Source organism: Malaya genurostris, chromosome 3 (genome assembly GCF_030247185.1).
Source record: "Malaya genurostris strain Urasoe2022 chromosome 3, Malgen_1.1, whole genome shotgun sequence".
Lineage (NCBI taxonomy): Eukaryota > Metazoa > Arthropoda > Insecta > Diptera > Culicidae > Malaya > Malaya genurostris.
In genome coordinates this window covers 61,477,422-61,499,937 of record NC_080572.1, presented here as the reverse complement: position 1 = coordinate 61,499,937, position 22,516 = coordinate 61,477,422, and the positions used below count along the sequence as shown (strand labels likewise).

At 37.6% G+C, this 22,516-nt stretch overlaps 2 protein-coding genes across 51 annotated transcripts in view; one reads left to right on the top strand and one right to left on the bottom strand.

Annotated features, from left to right (window-relative positions):
* Positions 1-3,151: 3,151 nt before the first annotated feature.
* LOC131436737 (kinesin-like protein costa) lies at positions 3,152-6,842 on the bottom strand. Its single transcript, XM_058605617.1, has 2 exons — positions 6,730-6,842; positions 3,152-6,673 (listed from the first exon to the last, which is right to left on the bottom strand). The coding sequence occupies exon 2, from the start codon at positions 6,660-6,662 to the stop codon at positions 3,414-3,416; it is 3,249 nt and encodes a 1,082-aa protein (XP_058461600.1). The 5' UTR covers positions 6,663-6,673; positions 6,730-6,842; the 3' UTR covers positions 3,152-3,413.
* Positions 6,843-13,230: 6,388 nt separating this feature from the next.
* The window catches only part of LOC131436005 (cell adhesion molecule Dscam2), a 148,364-nt gene continuing 139,078 nt past the window's right edge, over positions 13,231-22,516 (top strand). For 44 of the 50 annotated variants that reach the window (XM_058604380.1, XM_058604384.1, XM_058604375.1 and 41 more), the window contains exons 1-3: positions 13,231-13,390; positions 13,632-14,073; positions 14,268-14,597. In XM_058604380.1, the coding sequence (XP_058460363.1) occupies positions 13,998-14,073; positions 14,268-14,597 (406 nt within the window). In that variant the 5' untranslated portion in view covers positions 13,231-13,390; positions 13,632-13,997. Of the gene's footprint in view, positions 13,391-13,631; positions 14,074-14,267; positions 14,598-15,603; positions 15,775-22,516 lie in introns of all 50 variants that reach the window. The other 6 variants (XM_058604418.1, XM_058604417.1, XM_058604415.1 and 3 more) reach the window with 2 other exon arrangements.

The window sequence follows — 22,516 nt, the reverse complement described above, 5'->3', positions numbered from 1 at the left end:
ATCCTAAATGATGATCGATTGGAAAATTTTCCAAAACAAAACAATAAGAAGTCATGTCCGAATGATGACTTAAGTGATCTGATGGAGGGTGATACCGTTTGGTATAAAAACCACCATCATCACTTGCCAAACAGATGGGTAAAAACCACATTCTTAAAACAATTTTCGTTGAATACATTCCAGGTACTTCTTGGAAACGTGGCCCTCATGGCGCATCGAAATCAAGTTAGACGTTATAAGGATCGGGACCTCGAAGCAAGACCGAACATTCTGATGGCTCCTAGTTCGTTTGTCGACAAATCCGATGGTTTGGAGCAGGAGAAGTATTATAACGGGACCGAAAGCGGTTCAGACGAAAACGTGTTCCGGGGATTTCCAGAACATGATCCGGCGAAGGTCGGAAGAAAACGAAAAGCTGCCATGGCGAACTTGTCAGGTAGCTATGCGAAGCGCGCTAAGCGCTTTCGAAAACAACTTAGAGATCCTGATTATATCTATGATATGTGAACTTATTGATTTACTCAGATTACTAATCTGTTCGAAATGTTAAATAATTTTCCTTTAAAAAGAATTCAAATTGTATTTGTAAATAGTAAAATAAGGTTATTTTTCTTAATTATAAGCAAATTCCTCTAAAAAAGGAAGAGTTGAAATGTATTCACCTTATTTAGTGAATCATGGTCGATATATTTATCAACCTCCAGTGTTACCAACTAAGGAAAATGAAGTTAGAAGATGAAATGAACAATCGTTAAATAGATTTCACTTTGATGTTAAACGTTAACCAGTTGAGTCGTGTTTATTCCTCTTCCGAAAGTTCTGCAAAATCAGTGAATGTATGAAATAGTAAAATACCAACGCAAGAAATCCTTTTTATTGCAACTAAACAGTGCCGACCAGCTCTCTGGATTGTTGATGCGTTGTTGTTTTTGATAGATTGAGAGCGAACGAGGCACCTATTTGGAAAAGATTTTTTTCATGCCCAGGTTTTCTCATACGTTCGTAAAAGCACTTTCAGTTCAGCCGGACTTTGATTTTGTGTTCATCCATCACGATTATCAAAACTTGCTCACATTTTTTTTACGGATGACTGCTTAATTTGGTCACGTTAAAATCAGAATACCACAAATCTTTGTTTTTAATCTGAGTGCGGGTAACACTTCTTAAACCATCGCTGGACTTCCCCGGTTTTTCCTTATAGGAAGCAATTGATTGATAAAACATTAATAAACAGAATTCGTTATTTTTTAGTTTTCGCAAATAGCAGCCCTTACACGTGACAATATTTTTGTCAATCCAAAGTATTGTCAATACCATCAATCCAATTGGCTTGATAACTTGAGTCCGAGTTTTTCGAAAAATTCAAGCGTTTTCCGCGTTAAATATTGCAAATGAATTTTAAAATATTGAGAGAAGAGGCCATTGCACATATTTAACAGTTTCTCTCTGGAGAGAAAGTATTGTCGGATTGATGGGCAGTTTTGATTTTTTGACAATATTTTCGTCAATCCAATAAAGTTTCCACTACACGATCAAAAGTATTGTCAATACTCGTTGTATTGACAATAATATTGTCTCGTGTAAAGCAGCCCTTACACGAGACAATATTATTGTCAATACAAGGAGTATTGACAATACTTTTGATCGTGTAATGGAAACTTCATTGGATTGACGAAAATATTGTCAAAAAATCAAAACTGCTCATCAATCCGACAATACTTTCTCTCCAGAGAAGAAACTATCAAATATGTGCAATGAACTCTCCTCTCAATGTTTCAATGTTCCGTTGCAATATTTGAAGCTTCAAACGCTTGATTTGTTCGAAAAATGCGGACTCAAGTTACCAAGTCAATTGGATTGACGGTATTGACAATACTTTGGATTGACAATAATATTGTCACGTGTAAGGGCTGCTTAAGGGCCGCTAATCAAAAAGTAACGTCACTTATATGTCGGTAAGTTTAGTGTTTGTGGTGCGATTGACTTGAAAACACTTGTCTTCTAAACAATGATGATAGTTTGACATTACAAACGTCATCTCAGTCGGTTCCGGGACTTTTTTTTAACAATGTGCTATGCACATCAGCGGCTGGATTTGTTTTGTGCGAAGTTCGATTCGCCCGGGTTTGCGGTTCAATGCATACGGCGCTGGTCTTATAAACCAGTTGTCATATGTTCGACCTGGAATGATTCATAGTTTCAGTAGCCATGAAATGATTCTGTATGCTAAGAATCGGCTGCGAAGTCTGTTGAAACAGAAAAACCAAATTCCACAGAAGGAATGTAATAGGGTAACAGAGATATTTTGGCCACTTCATATATTTCGGCCCACCTCAAAAACTTTATCGGTTTTCTCGGATTTTATCGATGTTAAGTAACCCATGTTGCATTAATTTGAAGCTTATCACATTAAATTACCTATTGCGGAAGAGTTTTTCAAATATATTACAACATTTGGTGGATATTTTTACAAAGTGGGCCAAAATAAAATCAATCCTAAAGTGGGCCAAAATGCCTCTGTTACCCTACCAAGACATTGCTTTCGATTCATGCGAGACATCTTTCACCATCAACCCCATCCAACTAAACGATCAGGGTAACCAAAATTCTCAAAGAAATAATTTCGAAAATTTGCAAACACAACCTAAAAGACTGCTGACTTAATATTCCAAACAAATATTGGCAGAAATTTTGTAGTTTGATATTGTATTTAACCCTTAAATGCGCAATTTTGTTTTACAACAAAATATCGAAAACGCTTCAAGCTTCGAACTTAAGCATCTCATGCAAAGTTATATCGAAACAAAATAATATTTAAAAATCGACTAAATAATACTTCAAAATAGTTGGCGTTCTCCCTGGTACGAAAAATTACCCACCTGGACTTAACATGTTTCACCGGCTCTCCTAGCCCTGTCAAGTTGACACACCAGCAAATAAAAAAACGAACTGATGTAAACAAACCACTGTCCAAGAATTTCGATTCCCAACACTAGAGGTGTGCTAGCGGAGCGCGAGCGGTGTACCAATTTTCATGTTTTCATCTATGCTTGATACAGTGAAGGACACCCCAGAACCATGGCTGTTAGGTAAATAAATAGTGTATATAGACTTTATGTCAGCTCGTGGATCAACCATTGGAAACAAAATCATAGATAATATGAGTACACATTTATTAAATGCAATTCACGTTTACATGATATTTAAATAACTAATTTTGCTGGATTGTATAACGTCACAGATCTAAATCAGAGTATATGAAATGTGTGCTTCCCGGTTGCACTCACTATTATGCCTCTCGGGCGAACAAAACTGTCTTCATGAGATACATCAGAGTCTTTGCAGATTGACATTCTGGATACAATTGCAAAGATGCCGGTTCTTGTACTCTTCCCGAAACATGAAATGCCCTGTCACTTCCCACCATCGCTTTGAATTATAATCTTATTTTTTTCCCGCGTCACTTTGGTGAGCGAGGGGCGGGCTGAGATCTGCAACTGTTTCAGGTTTTGTTGAGGAATATCCGATTGAAACATTTTACGTTTCTCGGTGCTACTACCAGCTCCGCCATGATAGCGCGTAAAAACCTGTAATTTGGAGAGGAGTTTGTTCTTGCGGTCTTTTTCCACCAGTGGCTGAACGGTTGCGGCTGCCGTGGCTGCTACGTTTCCCGTTTTGAAATGTGTCAGGTGTTTGCTGTGCGGGTTGTGATGCGACATGGATTCGCTGTCCGAATCTAGAGTGAGATGATGATGATGGTGATGATGATGATACCGACTGGATCCCGGTATCATGGCAAAGTCTCCGTTGGGAGAATATGGATACAGTGCATTTTCCGGCACGGAACTCGTCATGGAGGCAGATGTGTCTGCTGCAAAATGACGCAACATTAGATTCACTTTTGTTTCATGCTGCTTCTGCATCGCAATAATGGACCGTTCCTTTTCCAGTCGCTCTTGACGAATGTGATTGGTCAAAATTTTTTCCTTCCATTTCCAGGCATCTCGCTCCCGCTCGAGAGCTATGAACTGCATTTCCACCTTCCGACTAGTACCTTTGAGATCTACTACTTTCTGGAAATATTTATAGAGCAACGTTCTCATCTCATCCGAAGACAGTTTGTTCAGCCGTGCCATCAGCATTTGTTCTCCGCGTTCCCGTTGCAAACTTTCATCGGTATCGATGCTTTTCCGACCACAAATCTGTTCGTTTTTAAGCTCGATCGTAGCATCAATTGCTTCGATTGCCTCCTCACATTCCACCAACTTGCGCTCCTCGTCAAACGATGGCATTTCCTCTTCGCGGATTTTCTTTTCCAAATTGCACCGTTGTTCCAGCTGGAGATCTCTGGTAATTCGCAAATTTTTTATCTCCTGCCGTAGTGAATCCTTCTCTGTGTCTTTTTTGTTCACGTACTTCTTCAAGTTGCTCGATTTCTCCTTCAGAACATGCTCAATCTGGGAAATTCTATCGTTCATTTTCTTAATCTTGCTCTTGCTCTCGCTAATCTCCTGAATGGCACTGGTTTTGGATGATTTCTCTCGTTTGACAATCTCGGCTTCCTTTTCGATGGCTTCTTTTTTATCTAATTCTTTCTTGAGCATCTTTTGCAAAATTTCCACCTGCTTCTGTGAGTCCTTGATGGATTGTTGTAACTTTTTCTTCTTCTGGCCCGATTCACCAGCGATGTACCGGATTGACTCGAGGTCTTTCATCCGTTGCTCTAGCTGCGAAGTTTTACTTTTCAGATGATTGATCTCTTTTTTGTCTACTCCATTGACTACGGCTTTGGCCAACTGTTTTTTGGCCTTTTCATACTCGTCTTCCAAGTTGCGTTTCTTTTTGTTGAAGCGCGATTTGGCCACAGAACGTGTTTCACTGTTTTCAATCAGATCGGAAATGTACTTTTGCTTCAGAGCGATTGTGCGTCGAATTTCTTCAATCTGAACCCGCAGCGATTCGATGCTAACCATCGTGATGCGTAGATTATTATTTAAGGTGTCCAGCCGTTTGCTGTTGATCACCGGAACCGGCGCCAGGGACGTGGTAGAGTTGCTTCGCAGTTGAGACATCAACGATAGCTCGTTGCTGCTGATAGGATCGACGTCATAAATGGATTTTCTTCGTCCCGGATTGTGGTGAGCCGCTACACTTCCAGCCGACTGTTTGTTTTTCTCCTGTTGACGAATTTCCTCGTTCATATCGTCTACCATTTTTGGATGAGCTTGAAAAAACTCCTTGTACTTTTCGTTGATTAAATTGTTAGTTTTGAGTTGAAAAGTTTTCATGTAACCCTGAATGCGATCGGTCACATCCGTCAGGTGAGTACACACATCCGAGTCGCTCTCGTTATCTGAATTACATTGTCCGCTAATGTTAACTTTGTCACTGTTCTGTAAAGTGTCATCCACCTCGTCGATTTCTTCGATTGGCCCAAGACAAACCCTAGTCGGCGGGTTTCCGGTCGTAATACTCATGTCAGTCGAACTGAAACATTCATCACATTCCGCTTTCAAATAAAGCCATTCCTCAATTTGACTACGCTCCTGTGGTGATAATTCACAGGCACCGAACAGCTTATTAAAAAGGCTTTCGGCATTTTTCAGCAATTTGGCCCACTGCTGAGAAGCAAAATACAACCCATCATAATTAGTCTGCGGTATGGCCGAGTGAATATCTTCATTCAGAGCGACGAACGGGACATTATTGTCGGAAAACGTGTTCATAACAACATGATTCACAATCTCCTGAGCCTTTTCTCCGAATTCTAAAATTTCAGTACTATGTTCTAATTCGGAATCTTTTATGCACAACAGTATCAAAGTTTGAGCTCGTCCTCCAAACGAGTCTTTCAGAAAAGCCGTCAGAATGGACTCATTGTAATCATCACTACGCTTGTAAACGATATCTTCCAGCTTCCTCAAGCCAGAATCCTTGAGCACATTTTTTCCGTCCACCATCTCTCGTTCGGTCCCGGTTAGATCACAAAAACTAATGGTCGATTGTCGGTGTTGATTCATCCCGTTCAGAGAGGTCCACTGCTGTTCTAGTATTAAACTTAAAATATTGTGATTCTCCCGGTTCTTATTGTGCAACCCAAGACTGAGTAAATTGTAAATCTCTTCGATTGTGAAACACTGCATCAAAGCCGCTCCTAGCACATCCACTACGTCCCCATCGCTGGTGATCTCCGTCCAGGCCACACCAATCGAATACATTCGATCGGGGTGCCTGTTCAGTTGGCAAAATAGATCCTGAACGAAGCATAGTACAACTCCTTCGTTAGCCGTATTCCCGTATAGTGTGTAGCTTTTTCCACTATTCTTAGCTCCATACGAAACTACGGAGAAATCGTACCCTTCCAGCACAGTTTCCGTGATACCCGCAATTGACTCCGCATAAATGCTTCGCAGATCTTCATCTCGACGATAGACATGCGAAAAGCAGAACGATCTTTCACTACCACGAGACGAAACCAGCACCGACGACGATTTATTAGTACTATCTTTGAGCTGCCTCTGGTGTTCCTCCTCGTATATTATTTGGTTTTCGGAGGATATTGTTGTTGGTTGTACCGAGTACAACTGTTGCTGCTCCGCGAACGCAGTAACTTGTTTTTCCGGTGGTACAATCCGTACCACCACCTTCAACGCAATGTCCATAGTGATTGAATCTGCAGGAAACACAGTTCCATATAAAATAATAAAGCGAAAACCATCGAAAACTTACCATTTGAAAAGTTTGAAACTCGTTTGTGCAAATATTTTGACAACTTTTCGGTTTGATTTCCAATGCGATGTTTTTAGAGAGAAGAATGAACAAAATGAAAATGTCAAGTCGATAGTCCCACGACAAAAGGGCCTAACTGCAAATGAGAACCTATTTTTGCCAACTTTCTCTTTTGATTATTACGGAACCATCAGTGCAATTTCTCGAAAGTTTTCAATATAAAACCAAAGCTGGTTTTAACTTTAGAGTTTTGCGAAGTGTAAGGCGTCGAATTTAAAAACAATCCGGTAAATCGTGAAAGGAAATGTAAACAAAGAGAAACTGACATTTGCAGTTAGGCCCTTTTGTCGTGAGACTATCGAAATGTTGCACCAGGAAGAAGACTTTTGGAATAAATGTATCAAAATAAAAAGAATGCATGTATCACTCACCAACTTGAAAAAAAATCGATAGTCCCACGACAAAAGGGCCTCACTGCAAATGAGAGCCTCTCTTTGTTTACTTCCTCTTTAGATTTTTACGAAGCCATTATTGCAAATTCTCTAAAGTTTCCAATATAAATCGAAAGCTTGTAGTTTTACCTTGAAAGTTTTGCGAAGAGTGAAGCGTCATATATAAAATCTGTTCGGTAAATCGTGAAAGAAAAAGTAAACAAAGAGAAACTGTCATTTGCAGTTAGGCCCTTTTGTCGTGGGACGGTCGAAATGTTGGAAACGAACACTATTATTAAATAAAATTGCTATTACAGTTCGAATTATGGACAATCTAACGTCGTGTTCCACAGCTAGAGGCGTACGTGTGCGAGGATGCTGATTGCAAGTTTATCTGTCAAAATACAAGGGAACTACAATTTCCACTTGTAAAATCATTTATAACTTATTTAAAACGTCATTTGTTCAAAATTTATTTTAGTGTGAGGAATCAAAAAGGAATCAAAAAGGATGTTACCAATTATTTGTTCGGGGAATGTGAGAGCTGGATATCTTGTTAATATGATGTCTTTGCCTCAATCGAACCGAAACAAATTCCGGATGGTGATATTTGTCCACATATCATCTTATAAAATCAATAATGATTACATGAAATAAAAGAAAATTATTTTACTTACATTTTCAAATGAACAGTTCTAGTAGCAGATCCTAAAATTCGACAATGTAATTGAAATTATATGAGTTCCCCATAAAAGCCCATGCAAAATTCAATCGTCTTCCTAAGAAAGGTTCAAACAATGAAACTTAGAAGGCACGTCAGGTAATTTTTTTCCCATAAATACGTTTATTTCATATGCAATATACATAAGTTTTTCTTCGCCGTGGCATCCACAATACATAGTACTTTAATCCTAAATTATTTCGAATATCATATTAGTTTGTTGGTATTTAATAGTTAATCTAAACACTGTTTTTATCAAGCGATTGCTATTATAAATTACATTCAATAAAATATATTTATTTTGTACATGATCTTATAACTATTTCAGATTTGTTTGCATCAGTTCATCACTTTTATTCAATATCATATAGTTGGCTATTGGTTGAACTCATGGAAGAGAAAACAGTCTAACATAAAATAATTCAAATTGGAACTCCAATTGACTTAATGAAATGATAAAGAAGTTTCATGTAATGAAGGTCACGACAAGCAAGAATGTCGCGAACTGGGACATTGCATAGTCTACCTTGGGTACACAAGGAATTCATTAGTTGAGATCTGACATCACGATACTCCACGCATGTCAGGTAAAATTAGTTTTGTATTAAATTGCCAATATAAAAATATTTTGTGGTAATCACTTTTGTTATCCTCAAAACAAACTAGCTGATTATAGGCAAATAGTATATCTAGTAATTGAGTATGCAGTTCCAATTTGGAAAAATTACGCAAAATGTCATAAAAATAAGTTCCAAGTCGCTCAAAACAAATTTTTCAAAATGATTCTGAATCTACTTCTTATGTACATACAATTGCTAAACAAGAAACAATCGAGCAGAAATTTGAAAACACACACAATAAATTCAAAACTAAATGTTCAACTTCTGTACATGCCATTATTAGAGCGCTTTTTAGCTAGAGTTAGGTTAGGTTAGTTTAGGTTGAGTAGCTAAAAATATTCAATTTCAAGGATATAAATCCAAACATGTAATAAAAGTCACTAACAATTTAGAACTGAAACAATAAGAATTTCAATTTATAATTTCATCCATGTTCTCTTTTGGCTACCATTAGAATTAAATAAGTATTTCATATGCAACGTCCACTTCAAATTCGACCGCCAGATACTTTGTAACTTCTCTTAAAATTCTTCATGCGCTCTATTGCATAGAATCCAATTTTTTCCTGAATTTTTACCATAGTAATCTTCAAGAGTTTAATCGACGACACGACCTGCCACTCGCTTTTAAAACTGTATCGTACATTCAACTACCCCTCAGTAACTCGTAATGTCAAAATGAGATCTTGGTAAATATGTTTGGAACTGGCAACTCAGATTGATAAACTGTTGATTTTAGAATAACGATTTCCTTGGTTACGTTTGTTGTTCAATTAAAAATTGTGAATCGAACAAAACGAATCAATGAGTGTAAATGATGAAATACTCCACGGTTTTATCGTATGTCGCAAAGTAAGAAAACGAATGCAAATATCACATCTAACGATTTTTGTTAAAAAGGCTTCAACATCGTCTGCTTATGCGCCTATGCCCAAAAATTTAATGAAATGGACGGCCTTCAAAATAGGAAAAGCTCCAAAGGGGATTAATTAGCTTGACGAATTCTACTCTTGAAAAAAATTTTATGGATGGATTTGGGAGGGGGGGGGGGGGGGTTCCATCAATTCTGTTGAACAAGTAAGAGCGTCTCAATTCGTACCACTGGACAATTTCCATCGAATAATCGAAAACTCGGTTCGAATAAACAGAAAAGCAATGGAAATAAAAAAATGTTAAAGCCATCCGAATTCAGCCATTGAAATCACGACACTCGAAATTGATACTATCGAATATGGTTAACGATCCGACAAAATATTACTAAAAACTTGTGTGATAAAAATAGGACGAAAAATTAAAACGATTAAGACGACTTAGGCAGACCCTGTCAGCTTGAGGCGAAATCATTCTTGATTCCAAAAACGCCATCGCACGGCATTACATTCAACATATCATGTCTCCATTTCTTATCAGGAAACAATTGAATGGTAACTTCGTAAAATTTTCGAGTATATTGATAGTACAGTTCGCATTCATAGTTCATGTAGAGCTCCACAGCGAAATCTGGTATACACACAGTTAGATTTCGTACAAATTCCTGGAGACTCAGATTTAAAACCAAATTAACCAAAGCTTGTAGGTTTTTCCAAAGCATATATTGTTACCCACCGTCTGGTCAAACTGAAATTATAAATCTGTTAAGAAAAATATCTTAAATAATCTTTAAAACTTCCCAGAAGCAATCTAGCGATATTCGAATTCAGACGAACTTTCTCAATTTATTTGTTTATTTATATTTCTAGGGTACCTTGGTAACTATTTGTCGCAACCAGAACAGTGTTGCTTGAGAATTTTATTTTTATTATCAACAAGGGGTCACTATTTTTATGGTAACTGACGGTAAATCGTTCACGGACACTTTTTAATCCGATTTTCCTTCAAAGTGCCTGGTCGTGTCGTCGGTTTAATGTTCCTTCCTGAATAAATTATTTTTCTACCTTTTCTGTTCAGGAACGGGCAATATAAGCACAGACTAACAGACAGGACACTCAAATTAGATTCTTCAATCATTTTAACGGTCATTTCGAATATTCCTTTATTTGGGAGTACTTTCCCAGTACTCACCTGTGTCATGATGGCGCCACGTTACCCTATCAAAAACATCCTGTCTGTCATCTAGACTTTGTTTATTTTTTTCATTTACCAACAGAATTGCCATTCATACAGAATTACCTGTAATGTATTGATTTGTATACGTCCATGCGAATTTCATGCAGGATACAGATTTAATACATATTGCCAAAACTATATACATAATTGTGCCTACTTCTCATCCTCCAACGCAATACAAAATGGAACCCGTTTTGTTACAATATTTACTTGCTTCTGGTCTGCCGCCACTTAATTTCGGGTGAAAACTACCAACACAATAAAAATAGTCTAGATGAACAACGTTGAGTCAAATTAATGGTCACCTTCCAACATCGCGAAAAAGTTAAATATATTATCAACGTTATCCAATAATTTATTGTGACGATTCATTTTCAAATATTTTGATGAAATCAGGCATCCCTGCAAGCAGCTGATCGGTGTTGACAAACGAGGGGAAATCAACTAGTAAAAAAAACTTGTACATAACACAAGGGGTGTACAGATAGTAAATAGTTCGCGCAGTACAATATAGGTGGAACTAGTGCATAACGAAAAATTATTTTTATAAGAATTTACTCATACTGTCATGTCTGTTAGTCTGTGATATAAGGTGTTGAATGTTCGCTTGATTAAATACCTAACTATTTAATATACCTTGCAAATAAATTTCGTTTGCAAGGAAAACCTTAACTGCTGAAATGAAATATATTACGAGAATAATAAATAGAAGAAAAAAAAGAAATTTCATAAAGGTACACTGTCACTCTGACAGCGTAACTTGATAGAGTACCGTGTATCGCAAAACGTGTCCACGAAAATTCGTCTGTGCATTCCGTATTATAATTTGTATTTGCTACAACTATGTTTCATTTCTTGACTTCTGATATATCTGCGCTGAGATACAGTGGACACCGCCAATCATAATTTCTAAAACGCATCCTCTAAAATACTTCTTCACCGACTAATTTCTCAATATTATCCTCGATAAAATTACAATATCTGTTACGCAAATCATTTGAATTAATTGTTTGTGTTTCTTTTCATCCTTTAGCCCCACAACATAAACAAGTTCAATTCGATAGTCCCACGACACAAGGGCCTAGCTGCAAATGAGAGCCTCTCTTTGTTTACTTTCTCTTTTGATTATTATGGAGCTATTATTGCAAATTCTCTATAAATCGAAAGCTTGTAGTTTTACCTTGAAAGTTTTGCGAAGAATAAAGCGTCAAATATAAAATCAGTTCGTTAAATCGTGAAAGAAGAAGTTAACAAAGAGAAACTGTCATTTGCAGTTGGGCCCTTTTGTCGTGGGACGATCGAATTTCATTGCGTGAAGTATTGTAATTTTCACTGGCGGTCAATAATGATTGCGATGCGACAAAATACCGCAAAGATAGCGGAACTGTCATTTGCATCGGTTCAACCCCTTGAAGACCACAAACCAATAAAATATTTATTTTAAATTGACCGTTAAATAACATTATTTTTATAACCAGAATAATTATATATTGATACTTTGTATTAATCGAAGTCTTTGTCTTCAAAACCTCGTGCTTTACTCGACACATAATCAAAGTTAACTATAAAAATAAACAAAAAGTGGTGAATCGTCTACTCTAAAAATTCAGTCGTCTTTGATAGATACTGCTTTTAGTAAACAAACAAATAATTCGCTGTGAATATTACCTTTTAAATCTGTAGTTGCCTTTAATCCACCAGACGATTCATTTCTCTATTCGCTCTAACGCTTGATATAATAATGCTGTAAAGGTTGCTGGTGTGTTTGTTTCGCTATTCTGCAGCGATTCCGTCGCATTCTACCACAATAGATAACCCAACAGTTGAAAGCCACAATTGATAACCCAGCAGTGAAATCCAATTTGAATGTATAAACCAAAGAGCTGCTTGATATTCTGATTTTAATACGTTTTTTCAAGCACTCCGATACTAATAACACTAATTCCGCATTAACTGAATGCATTTATGGTATCCCGTAAAAAAATATACCATTAATTTTACAACATAAACAATTAATTCACATTTAGATCTATTGGTTACAATACATTTTATTGTATCTTGACAAGATTTTTTTCATTTCCAACGATTCAATATATTGTTTCTTAGATTCCACAGATGAATTTATTGTACACGTGGTGTTTCAAACGATATGCAAACTGTACATTTAATTGTTTTACAAGAAAACATGCATGAAAAATTTGTATGATTTGAATTGTTACGATACTTAACAACCTATACATTCGATTGTAAAAAGCATGTTCACAATTAATTGAATAGTGTATAACAATTCATTAAAATATTTTTCAATGGTCAAAGCAAAATTGTGGAGGGTTTTGTAACAGCTAATCGTATTGTTTTTCTACAATATTTTTTATTCGGGATGCCTTTTTTGAAAAATTCAGGGTAACAATAGTGATAAAAATAATATGTTGCATTCCGATATGTACTTAGAGAGATACATCCCTGACACGAAATACAAATGTTGCAGCGACTAATTCAACGCCCGTTGCTTCACTGTGGTGTCCAGTCCCCCTCCAGTCTAGCGCATACACACCAACACATGCACAGTTATTAAACACGCTTCTGTCAATCGCTGGGTTGTTTCCTTGGCGTTTGCGAGTAAATAGATGCTGGAGCAGTCGAAGTGGTCGGAAGCGTAAATTTGTACGTCGCGTTTCGAGTGAAAATTTCCGGTGCAAAATAGTGCAGAACTTGGCCTTCGCTGCCAATTTCGTCGAGTAAAGTTTAAAAAAGTGTTAACTTAAGTGATCGGACAGGCAGAAGGTAAGATTTCCAGAGGAAAAAGCATTTTTTCATCGGACCTCGTTTAATGGCGTGTGTGCGAAGGATGAAAATTTTTCCTGAGACAGGGAGTGAAAATTTTTCTTTTTCGATCAATAAACTAGAAACAGGGTTTCCAGTGAAAATTCAAGCACTAACTAGAGCTCTGATGCCGTTTCAATGTTTTGAATTGTTGATAGATATGAGAAGATGACTAATTCTAGTGTTTTTATTGTATTTACAGGCATCAGAATCACCCCAATCCGATTGGGGGTGGCTCACAGTAGCACCCTTATCTGTCACAAGGATAAAGGGAGAACGTCTCCTTTTTCCCCCTTGCTCTAGTGTCGGTAATAGGAGCGTCGCGTATCGCGCACCCGCGTATACCTTGCCGTAGATACCGAATGGAATAATCTAACAAGCGTTTTTCAACGAAGGAAACATCATTTCTTGTGCATTACCCCCAAAGGGGTAGTAGAACTTGTCAGAGGAGAACTTTCTTCTGATTGTGTATCTGGCGGTTGAAGTAGTTTACTGTGTCGTAGAGGTCTTGATAAGTTAATTGAACGAATAAAATCCCGGGTGAAGAACACACCGGGCCCGGTTCGCGATGACCCTTTGCCGTGCGGCGACAATGTTCGCACTAGTGTGTATGGTTTTGCTAAGTGGCTTCAATTGCTTAAATGGTAAGTTGATTCGAACGTATGCCTGGTGGTTCGGTTCGCTTCATTTCCCTGTGTGTTGGAGTAAATGAACAGATTGTTTATAGGATACCAACAAATGCAATGTTTGTTGGCATTCTTGTTGACCAAAAAATGTTCGAATCAACTACAACCATTCGACTTTCTGTTTTCTTTTTCAAAAATAACAACGAAAACAGCCGTGGAAGCTGCCTCCAAAGTGGACGACTCGAAAGGTCCCGTATTTCTAAAGGAACCCACGAATAGGATCGACTTTTCAAACTCGACTGGAGCCGTGGTAGAATGCAGCGCGACCGGAAACCCACCGCCGGAAATGATCTGGATCCGTTCGGATGGAACGGCGGTCGGTGAGGTACCCGGTCTGCGACAGATTCTGCCGAACGGAAATTTGGTCTTTCCCCCATTCCGGGCCGAAGATTATCGACAGGACGTGCACGCCCAAGTCTACGCATGTATGGCCAAGAATCAGTTTGGATCGATCATTTCGCGGGATGTCAATGTCAGGGCTGGTAAGTTAAGGATTTGCGGCAGGTAGTTTTGCCTTGTCTGAATTTATGATACGTGATACGAAACATCTGTGCCGTGGGAGGATTAAAAAACATACTCATCTAGGCTGTTGAAGGTTGTGAAAAGAAAGAAAGCATTTGTGTGGTATTGAAGTGCATAATGCAGAGAAGAAAATGTGTTTAAACGAAATATAAAAAATTACTAGGGCAGAAGAAAAAAAAGGTGCATGCAGTAGCAAAAGAAAAGGAATGAAAACAACTAAGGATGTGTGCGTTGGTGAGTGATATATAAGAAATTCGATTGCCGGTGATCATTACATCGATCGAGTGTTTGGGTTGATAAAATAAAAGTGCCAAAATCTAATCGGAATAATCACATGTGAAAAATGTACATCACGAATAAAAGCAGCGGATATAATGATTATTGCAACGTGAATTGCTTCTAACAAGAAAAAATGCAGCATCTTCTAGGCTATTACATTCTGCCAAGGGTACATCGAGTAGAATGAGAATATGAATGTGACGGAAAACGGTTTGTTGAATAGAAAAAGAAGAAGAGTGAATCCATGCTGTTTCTACAAATCTACCAGAGGAATAATCGACATAGATGAAGATAACAAGTGTGACGAGAGCGTGATCCATCAAAATGGATCACCGGCGCACGTTTGTTCGATGTAAACGGGAGTGACGGATTATATCTCATGACTGGGAGTTCAGGCACGATTCGTCATGTGCGGAAACAATCACCAGCACCGAATTCCAGTAAAGAACTAATACAGAATGTTTCGTATCCGTCGAACTAATCACTTTTACTAACTTTTCAGCGGTCGTCTTCATCTCTTTGCTGTTTGGTATAAACGTTTTCTAGCATTGGTAGTTAATTTTCCACGATTGCTTGTTCGAGTTTGACATCGCCTCTGTACGTGTGTGTGTGTTTGTTGATTTGGATTAACATTTTCGTCTACTTTTTTTTCTCCACTTGCTCGAATTGTCTCCTCTGTCGCAACAGTCGTGCAGCAGTACTACGAAGCGGATGTTAACAAAGAGCACGTGATACTCGGTAACTCGGCCATTTTGAAGTGTCTCATTCCCTCGTTCGTTGCGGATTTCGTAGATGTGATTTCATGGACCGACGAAGAGAACACCTATATTTATTCCGAGGAATCCAACGGCACTGGTGGTGCGAAAAAAAATGTATCGTGGAAACCCCGTCCAATGTCATTTCCCTCCTTTGGTTTAGTTTGAATTTCCAGTTTATTTCGACACAGTTTCCCGTTCAGGTGTGGTTCTGGTTTGAATGTCGTGCTGTGAGGGTAACAGAGAAAACATCGAGTCCCACAAGATGTCGGTATTCGATCATGTAACGTTTGGCAATCATATTGGTGCTGAGAGTATTGTTTTTTATTCAATTTCACGCAAAAGTTATGTATAATGATTCTGATAGCGAATCTAGGATACCGCTTGTTCGGAATTAGAAGAATTCAATGTGAATCGATCCATTTATGCACCTCTAACTGGGAATTTTATTCGAAAAATTATGTAAAACTACTTTAAATTCGCACTCTCTTCTAACTTTTACACTGGATTCGTATCCTCTTCCTGAAATTCTAGTCTATTATTGAATGAAACATTTGTTTTATTTATCCACAAACAAAAAATTTCGAGTATTACAGGAATCAATACAAATTAGCTCAGGTATTTTGCCATAGCTTTTCGTGATTCTCTCGATGAGAATTAAAGAATGAGAATTGGATATATAGTGGGTAACGTAGGAAGATTGCACAAAACAAATATAACATATCGTTCTGCAACCCTGAAAGGACGTTGAACAATTTTCAGGGGTCAAAATGCACTTTTCCCGACCTCCGAAAGACTTTACTCGAAAGGATGTCGAACGGTTCGCAAAATCCAAAGGCAGAAGTAAATTATTTTTCCGTTTTATTTCCAAATAGTCCAACGTGTTTCTCTTCTGTGAGAAATACTCCTACAATTGATCTGGTTCTAACGGATTGGAGTCACGTTTGTAGTAAACTGATTATTCATGCACACTTTGACTCAATCCATCTTCCAGTAACAATCACAATTTTGAATTAAGCAATAAATCATTATTTCTATATTCAACTACCATAGAGCATAAATAAAATACGTTTGCACTGCTTTAGAAAAGGAGATTTCAGTCTAGATTTAAATGTCGCCATTGTAAGCGATTGCTCGAAATATTTTTTTTGTGAACTTCGACAGCTCAAATCTCTCTTTCAGTAATCGAAAAAAATTTCTGGGCAAGAAGCAGTTTAAAATATGGAAGTATCGATACAGATTTCATCACCCTGTACTCAAATTTTATCAGTTTCTTGAGCGAACGACCGACTAGATAGCCTTACGGCACGATTCAGAGTCCAGACATTTTTGTAAGTCGGCAGATCTGCTCGATTTTTGATACGATCGTAGACGATACTTCTTGGCTGAAAAATTAGAGTTGGCGACATCCGACTTTCATTCCTAATACTTTTTTTACATTAGTAACATTTGGTCAAATTCATCAAGTTCGACTACTTTGCGAACGAGTAGTATAGATTTTTGCGATACACAAACAAAATTTGAACGGATCTCTACCTCTTACTTAAATGTCATTTCCATAACTGAGAAGCGAATATCGGAAACAAACCGTATCATACCTACTTGTTAATATCGAACGCGACATTGCGTATCAATTTATGAAAACAAAAAATGTTGAGCTTCGTATGGAAACTATTAAAGTTTAAACGCTATTCGAGTCGCCGGAAGTGTACACTTTAAAGGCCTAATGCGGATAGCCTTTTATACGTATCTCACCAAACAACAGGCTAAATATGGTGATCTGTTTGCGTTCGCTTAGAGTTTCGATATTTGAATTGGATTCAATAGTTCATTCACAGGTATGACAGCACTGTTCGAGACTGACCTAGGGTTGGTTTTGCAAAACATGCGGCTTTTCCTAGATAATGGTTATATATGGCTAACGTGCATTCAGAAAGCTGAATTATAACAGATGAGCTTTCAGATTGCAGACAGGAAGCTATAAGAATTTTCGGTGCTCATAAAATACGATTTTACACCCGTTATTTGTGTTTACTGGTATCCGGGATACCCAAGCTAACACATTGGTTGGAGAGTCCCGAGCCTAACACATAGATGGCGCTAGTTTTATTGCAGTCACTCTTTTTTCGGGTAATACTAATCTTTAAATTTCATCATATTCTATTCATTAGTTTGTGAGTTATTGTGTTAAGAGTCACGCTACTTTTGTTATTTTCAGAACAATAGATCACAAACAATTTCGTGTTTTAATTTTACACTGCTTCTTGATGGGAAAAATATCGTCCAAGCGAAGCAATAGCTTGACAAGTGTTATGGAGACTGCACTCCATCAGAACACCAATAAAACGTTGGTTTTCTGACTTCAAACGTGGTCGTAGAGACACCGATGATGCAGAACGCAGTGGACGTCCAAATGATGCGATAACACCAGAAAATATAAAATCGTTTTGAATGATCGAAAAGTAAAGTTGCGTGAGTTAGCTGACATCGTAAAGATATCAAAAGAACGTGTTGGTTTTATATTGCATGAGCATATGACTATGAGAAAGCTCTGTTCAAAGTGGGTGCCCCATTTGCTCACTGTTGACCAAAAACGAGAACGTGTTTATGCTTCTGAGCAGTGTTTGGTCATGTTTGAACGTAACAAACCGGTACTTTTGCGTCGATATGTGACAATGGATGAAACATGGATTCATCATTTCACTTCGGAATCAAAACGATCGTCAGCTGAGTGGACAGCAACTGGTGAACCTCGGCCAAAGCGCCCGAAAGCACAACAATCGGCTGAAATGGTTATGGCCTCTGTACTTTGGGATGTGCGTGGTGTGATATTTATCGACTATCTTGAGAAAGGATGTACCATTAACAGTGAATATTATATAGCATTATTGGAGCGTTTGAAGGCTGAAATTGCAAAGAAATGACCACATATGGCAAGGAAAAAAAATTCAAGACACGACCGAGCACAAAAACATTAAAAATGGAACGTTTCTAGGGTTTTGTTCGTATGGGAATGGAGATTTAAGTATGCAAACCGATCCGTTGACAAATTAAAGCATTTTTAAGCTTACAATATTGAAGCTTTGGAATCATTTAAATGAGGAAAATCCATTAACAAATCATCGAGGAACAAACGCTGCAAATTAGATCCGAAAAATCTTTCGCCGATAATTCTAAATTGGCCTGATAGTTACCAGAGAACCAAAATAAAATACTCAATTCAAACCAATTTTTCAATGGTATGCAATTGAAATATTCAAACGACGTTGTCTCATAAGCTTAAGTTAAATGTTTCCGAATCGATTGTTTGTTGAGTTATATAAATCCATCAACAAATGACTGAGTTATAAGCATTCAAAATTATGACAGAAAAATGATACGCGATTAGTTTTGCATGTTTTAAATTGACCCCAGCCTCGGGAAGCGAAGTGTAAGGCATTTTTAATGGCAAAATCGACCAAAAATTTGCTAAATACATGGGATATTTCAAAAGAATCGGTAACCACGCTGATTCGGTTCTTCAATAGCTAGATGATATATAAGATACTCAGGCGAATACGGTGTTGCACAGACAACAGGAAATTTCACCAACAAGTAATGCAAAAGCGACAATCCAGCAAGTGAAAGCATTTACAATCCAGTCATCAGCTCACAGGACGAGCTACTTGTTTCATTCACAGTCAAACATCAACTAGGCAAAGAAATATTGTGCAGCCTATATTTATAGATTTCTCTTCATACTACGCATAACGATACGGTGTTTTTTATGCATGACCCAAAGCCTCCTATGCCGAACAAGAAGTTGACGTCATTTTGTACAACAGGGATTGGTGGATGAAAACATAGGTCGATTCCAACAATTTTTTCAATGGTATACTATTGAAATACTGAAACGACGTCGTCATACATGTTTAAGTTGAAAGTTTCCGAATCGATTGGTTGTTAAATTATAACAATCCATCAACAAATGACCGAGTTATTAACGTTCAAAATTATGACACAAAAAGGTTACGCGACTATTTTTGAAAATTTTAATTGACACCCGGCCCAATATAGTGAAGAGTAAGGCATTTTTAATGCCAAAATTTTGTTTCATCTAGACAAAGCACCATGTCAGTCAATCAAAACAATGGCTAAACTACATGAATTGAAATTCGAATTGCTCCCACGCTCACCGTATTCGCCAGATTTGGCTCCCAACGACTACTGGTTGTTCGCAGACCTGAAAAAATGGAAGAGTGTGAGTCGTAAATAAACTGTTTGACCTCGAATGTTTTTTTTCTCTCACACAAGAAGTAAAACAAAAACAATAAATGTTTCAAAAAGTTACTTTTGGCGAGAGTTGAACACAGTTAATGATTTTAGTAAATACGCGTTTCGACCAACAAAATTTCTTACTAACTTTTTGTAAGCGATTGAGCCACATAAATATTTAAACATTTGTTTAAATTATTTTTTGTTTAAAAAAGCCATGCAATTTATTATGTTTTGAAGTGCGGTAAGTTTTTCCAAATTATAAGTGAAGATATCTAAAAATCTTCACCTATAAGTCGGTATAATTCCAATTATTTAGTTATTTAATGCTTGCACTAACAAATCTGCAAATGATTAAATTAATGTGAAATAAGTTGCGAAAAATGTATTTGTCCACATTGTGGCACCCCTATTTGGTTTTTTCTCTCTACCGGGGGAAGGAGATACGAAAACAAAGGGAAGTTGAATTGCCAAAAGAAAATATTCCCAATGTAGAACTTTCCTTTGGGAACCATGTGAAAATAACTTTTCGTAAAACGAAAATACGAAAAGTAAGACACAAGTTATCAATTCGCAACCTTCTCCTATCCGAGGAAATTGACAAAAACAAACAGGTATAAAAGAACTAGGTATATGATCTGACTGATTACGACCGGTAGACTTGAAATTTTAGTCTCACCCATGTAATCTGATACCGCACGGAGACACTTATCAATCGAATCTCTCTTTTTTATTATCCGGCAGAGAAATGATGCGAGATTTTGTTGAATCTTTATTGCCGTCTATTTTTCTTACCAAATGGTCGCTCGATAAGATCTTAAATTGACATTTTATTTGAACCTCGTCCGATTAACATAGGATTTTTTAGTTTTTTTCTTTGCCTGTGGGCAGTAGAAAAAACAATATACAAAAAAATGGGCATTCGATGCAAAATTGTTTGGGAATCACTCTTCCAAACGTTTCCGTAAAACTTTCTAAGGACTAAGCGAGAGGACTAGTGTTTGATGGACAGAGAAGATGTTTGGATGTAAGGTATCGGTCGGGTGACGGCCAGGATGTAGACCATGTTCGATGTACGTTGCTACTATGTCTGTTTCGAGTTTTAAAGTGACTAAAACAAGATCAAAGTGGCGAAATGCTAGCGCGTATGCACGGAGTGCATAAGAACGCAGGTTCGAGTCCTGTCTCTGAGCGTATCTTTTTCCAAAAATTCATCTTTTCGGTTAGTTTTTCTTTCACTTGGCTTCTCCAATATATATTTCCGCTCAGTCATTGCAAAAACTAAACTTTCTAAGGTTCTTTAGAAATCACAAAAACCAATTCCTGCTCTCAAAGAAGGTAATAAAATACTTCTTTCAATAGGCGAAAACAGTCAAATCTGGATCAGCAGTTCGAAAGTGTTCACAATTTGAAGTATTGAAATATTTCGTCTCACTGAAATATGATCATATTTCAACTCAAGTATTGTCACAAGATGACATCACTGAGGCGACTTTTTTGAAAATAATTCAATCGACATTGGAAACGTGTAGGATTCCATACCCGATTAAAATCCAGCAGATATAGACTGTCCCAGAAAGTATGGACGCAACCAAAAAACCCGCTGCCATTTCGCAACGTTGAAAAATTGTGTACAAATGGTGCACAGAACGCGGACTGTCACTGAGAAAGATAGCAAAAATGGAAGGAGTGAGCGAAATAGCCGTGCGAAATGCAATCAGGATAAAACCGGGTATAAATAAACTTTAAATTAATAATAATTAATTAAATGCAATCAGGAAGTTCTGTGAGGATAACACCCTTGAGGACAAACCGAAAACGGGTTGAAAAAAGGTCCTGCTAACCCTCAGTTGGATAAACGTATACTGAAGGCGCTCAAGGAAGAGAAGGAGGTTTCAGTTCAGGATGTGGCCAAAAAAGTGGGCACCTCGAAGTCAAATATTCTTTGTGCTAAAGAACGCTTGAATCTTCGAACCTATTAGAAGCAGAAACAACCAAAACGTAGTCCGAAACAAGAAACATCGATCAGTCCGAGGGTTCGAAAACTGTACAATACGATTCTTGCTGGAAATATGAACTGCAAAACCAGTCCGAGACATCGATTGAAGTCGAAAAATTTGGTATGAAAGCTATGGTCAGGCAAGCAATTTGTAGCTGCGGTAAGATTTCGAAACCCTTCATCACCACTGCTTCAATGAACAGCGAAATATACATCAGGGAATGTTCACAAAAATGACTTCTACCCATGATTCGAAGCCACAAGGATCCTGTTGTCTTCTGGCGAGATCTTGCTTCTTGCCACTACTCGAAATCAACGGTAGAATGGGATACTACCAAAAATGTCAGTTTCGTCCAAAAAGACATGTATCCAATAAATTGCCCACAACTTCGACCAATTGAGGAATTTTGGGCATTATCGAAGGCACATTTTAGACATCTGTCAATAAATTCAGAGGTTTTGATCACATCTGACCTTTTATGCAAACCTTTTACATTTTGTATTTACGTTACGTCTTGGACTCATCTGAGCAGTAGCAGTTCATATTGATCTGCTGATGCAGTTAGCCGTTCAACATGAGCCACTAAGCAAA

Bases quoted from the DNA above. Each gene is read 5' to 3' on its own strand.
- LOC131436737 (XM_058605617.1), bottom strand. From the start codon at position 6,662: ATGGACATTGCGTTGAAGGTGGTGGTACGGATTGTACCACCGGAAAAA.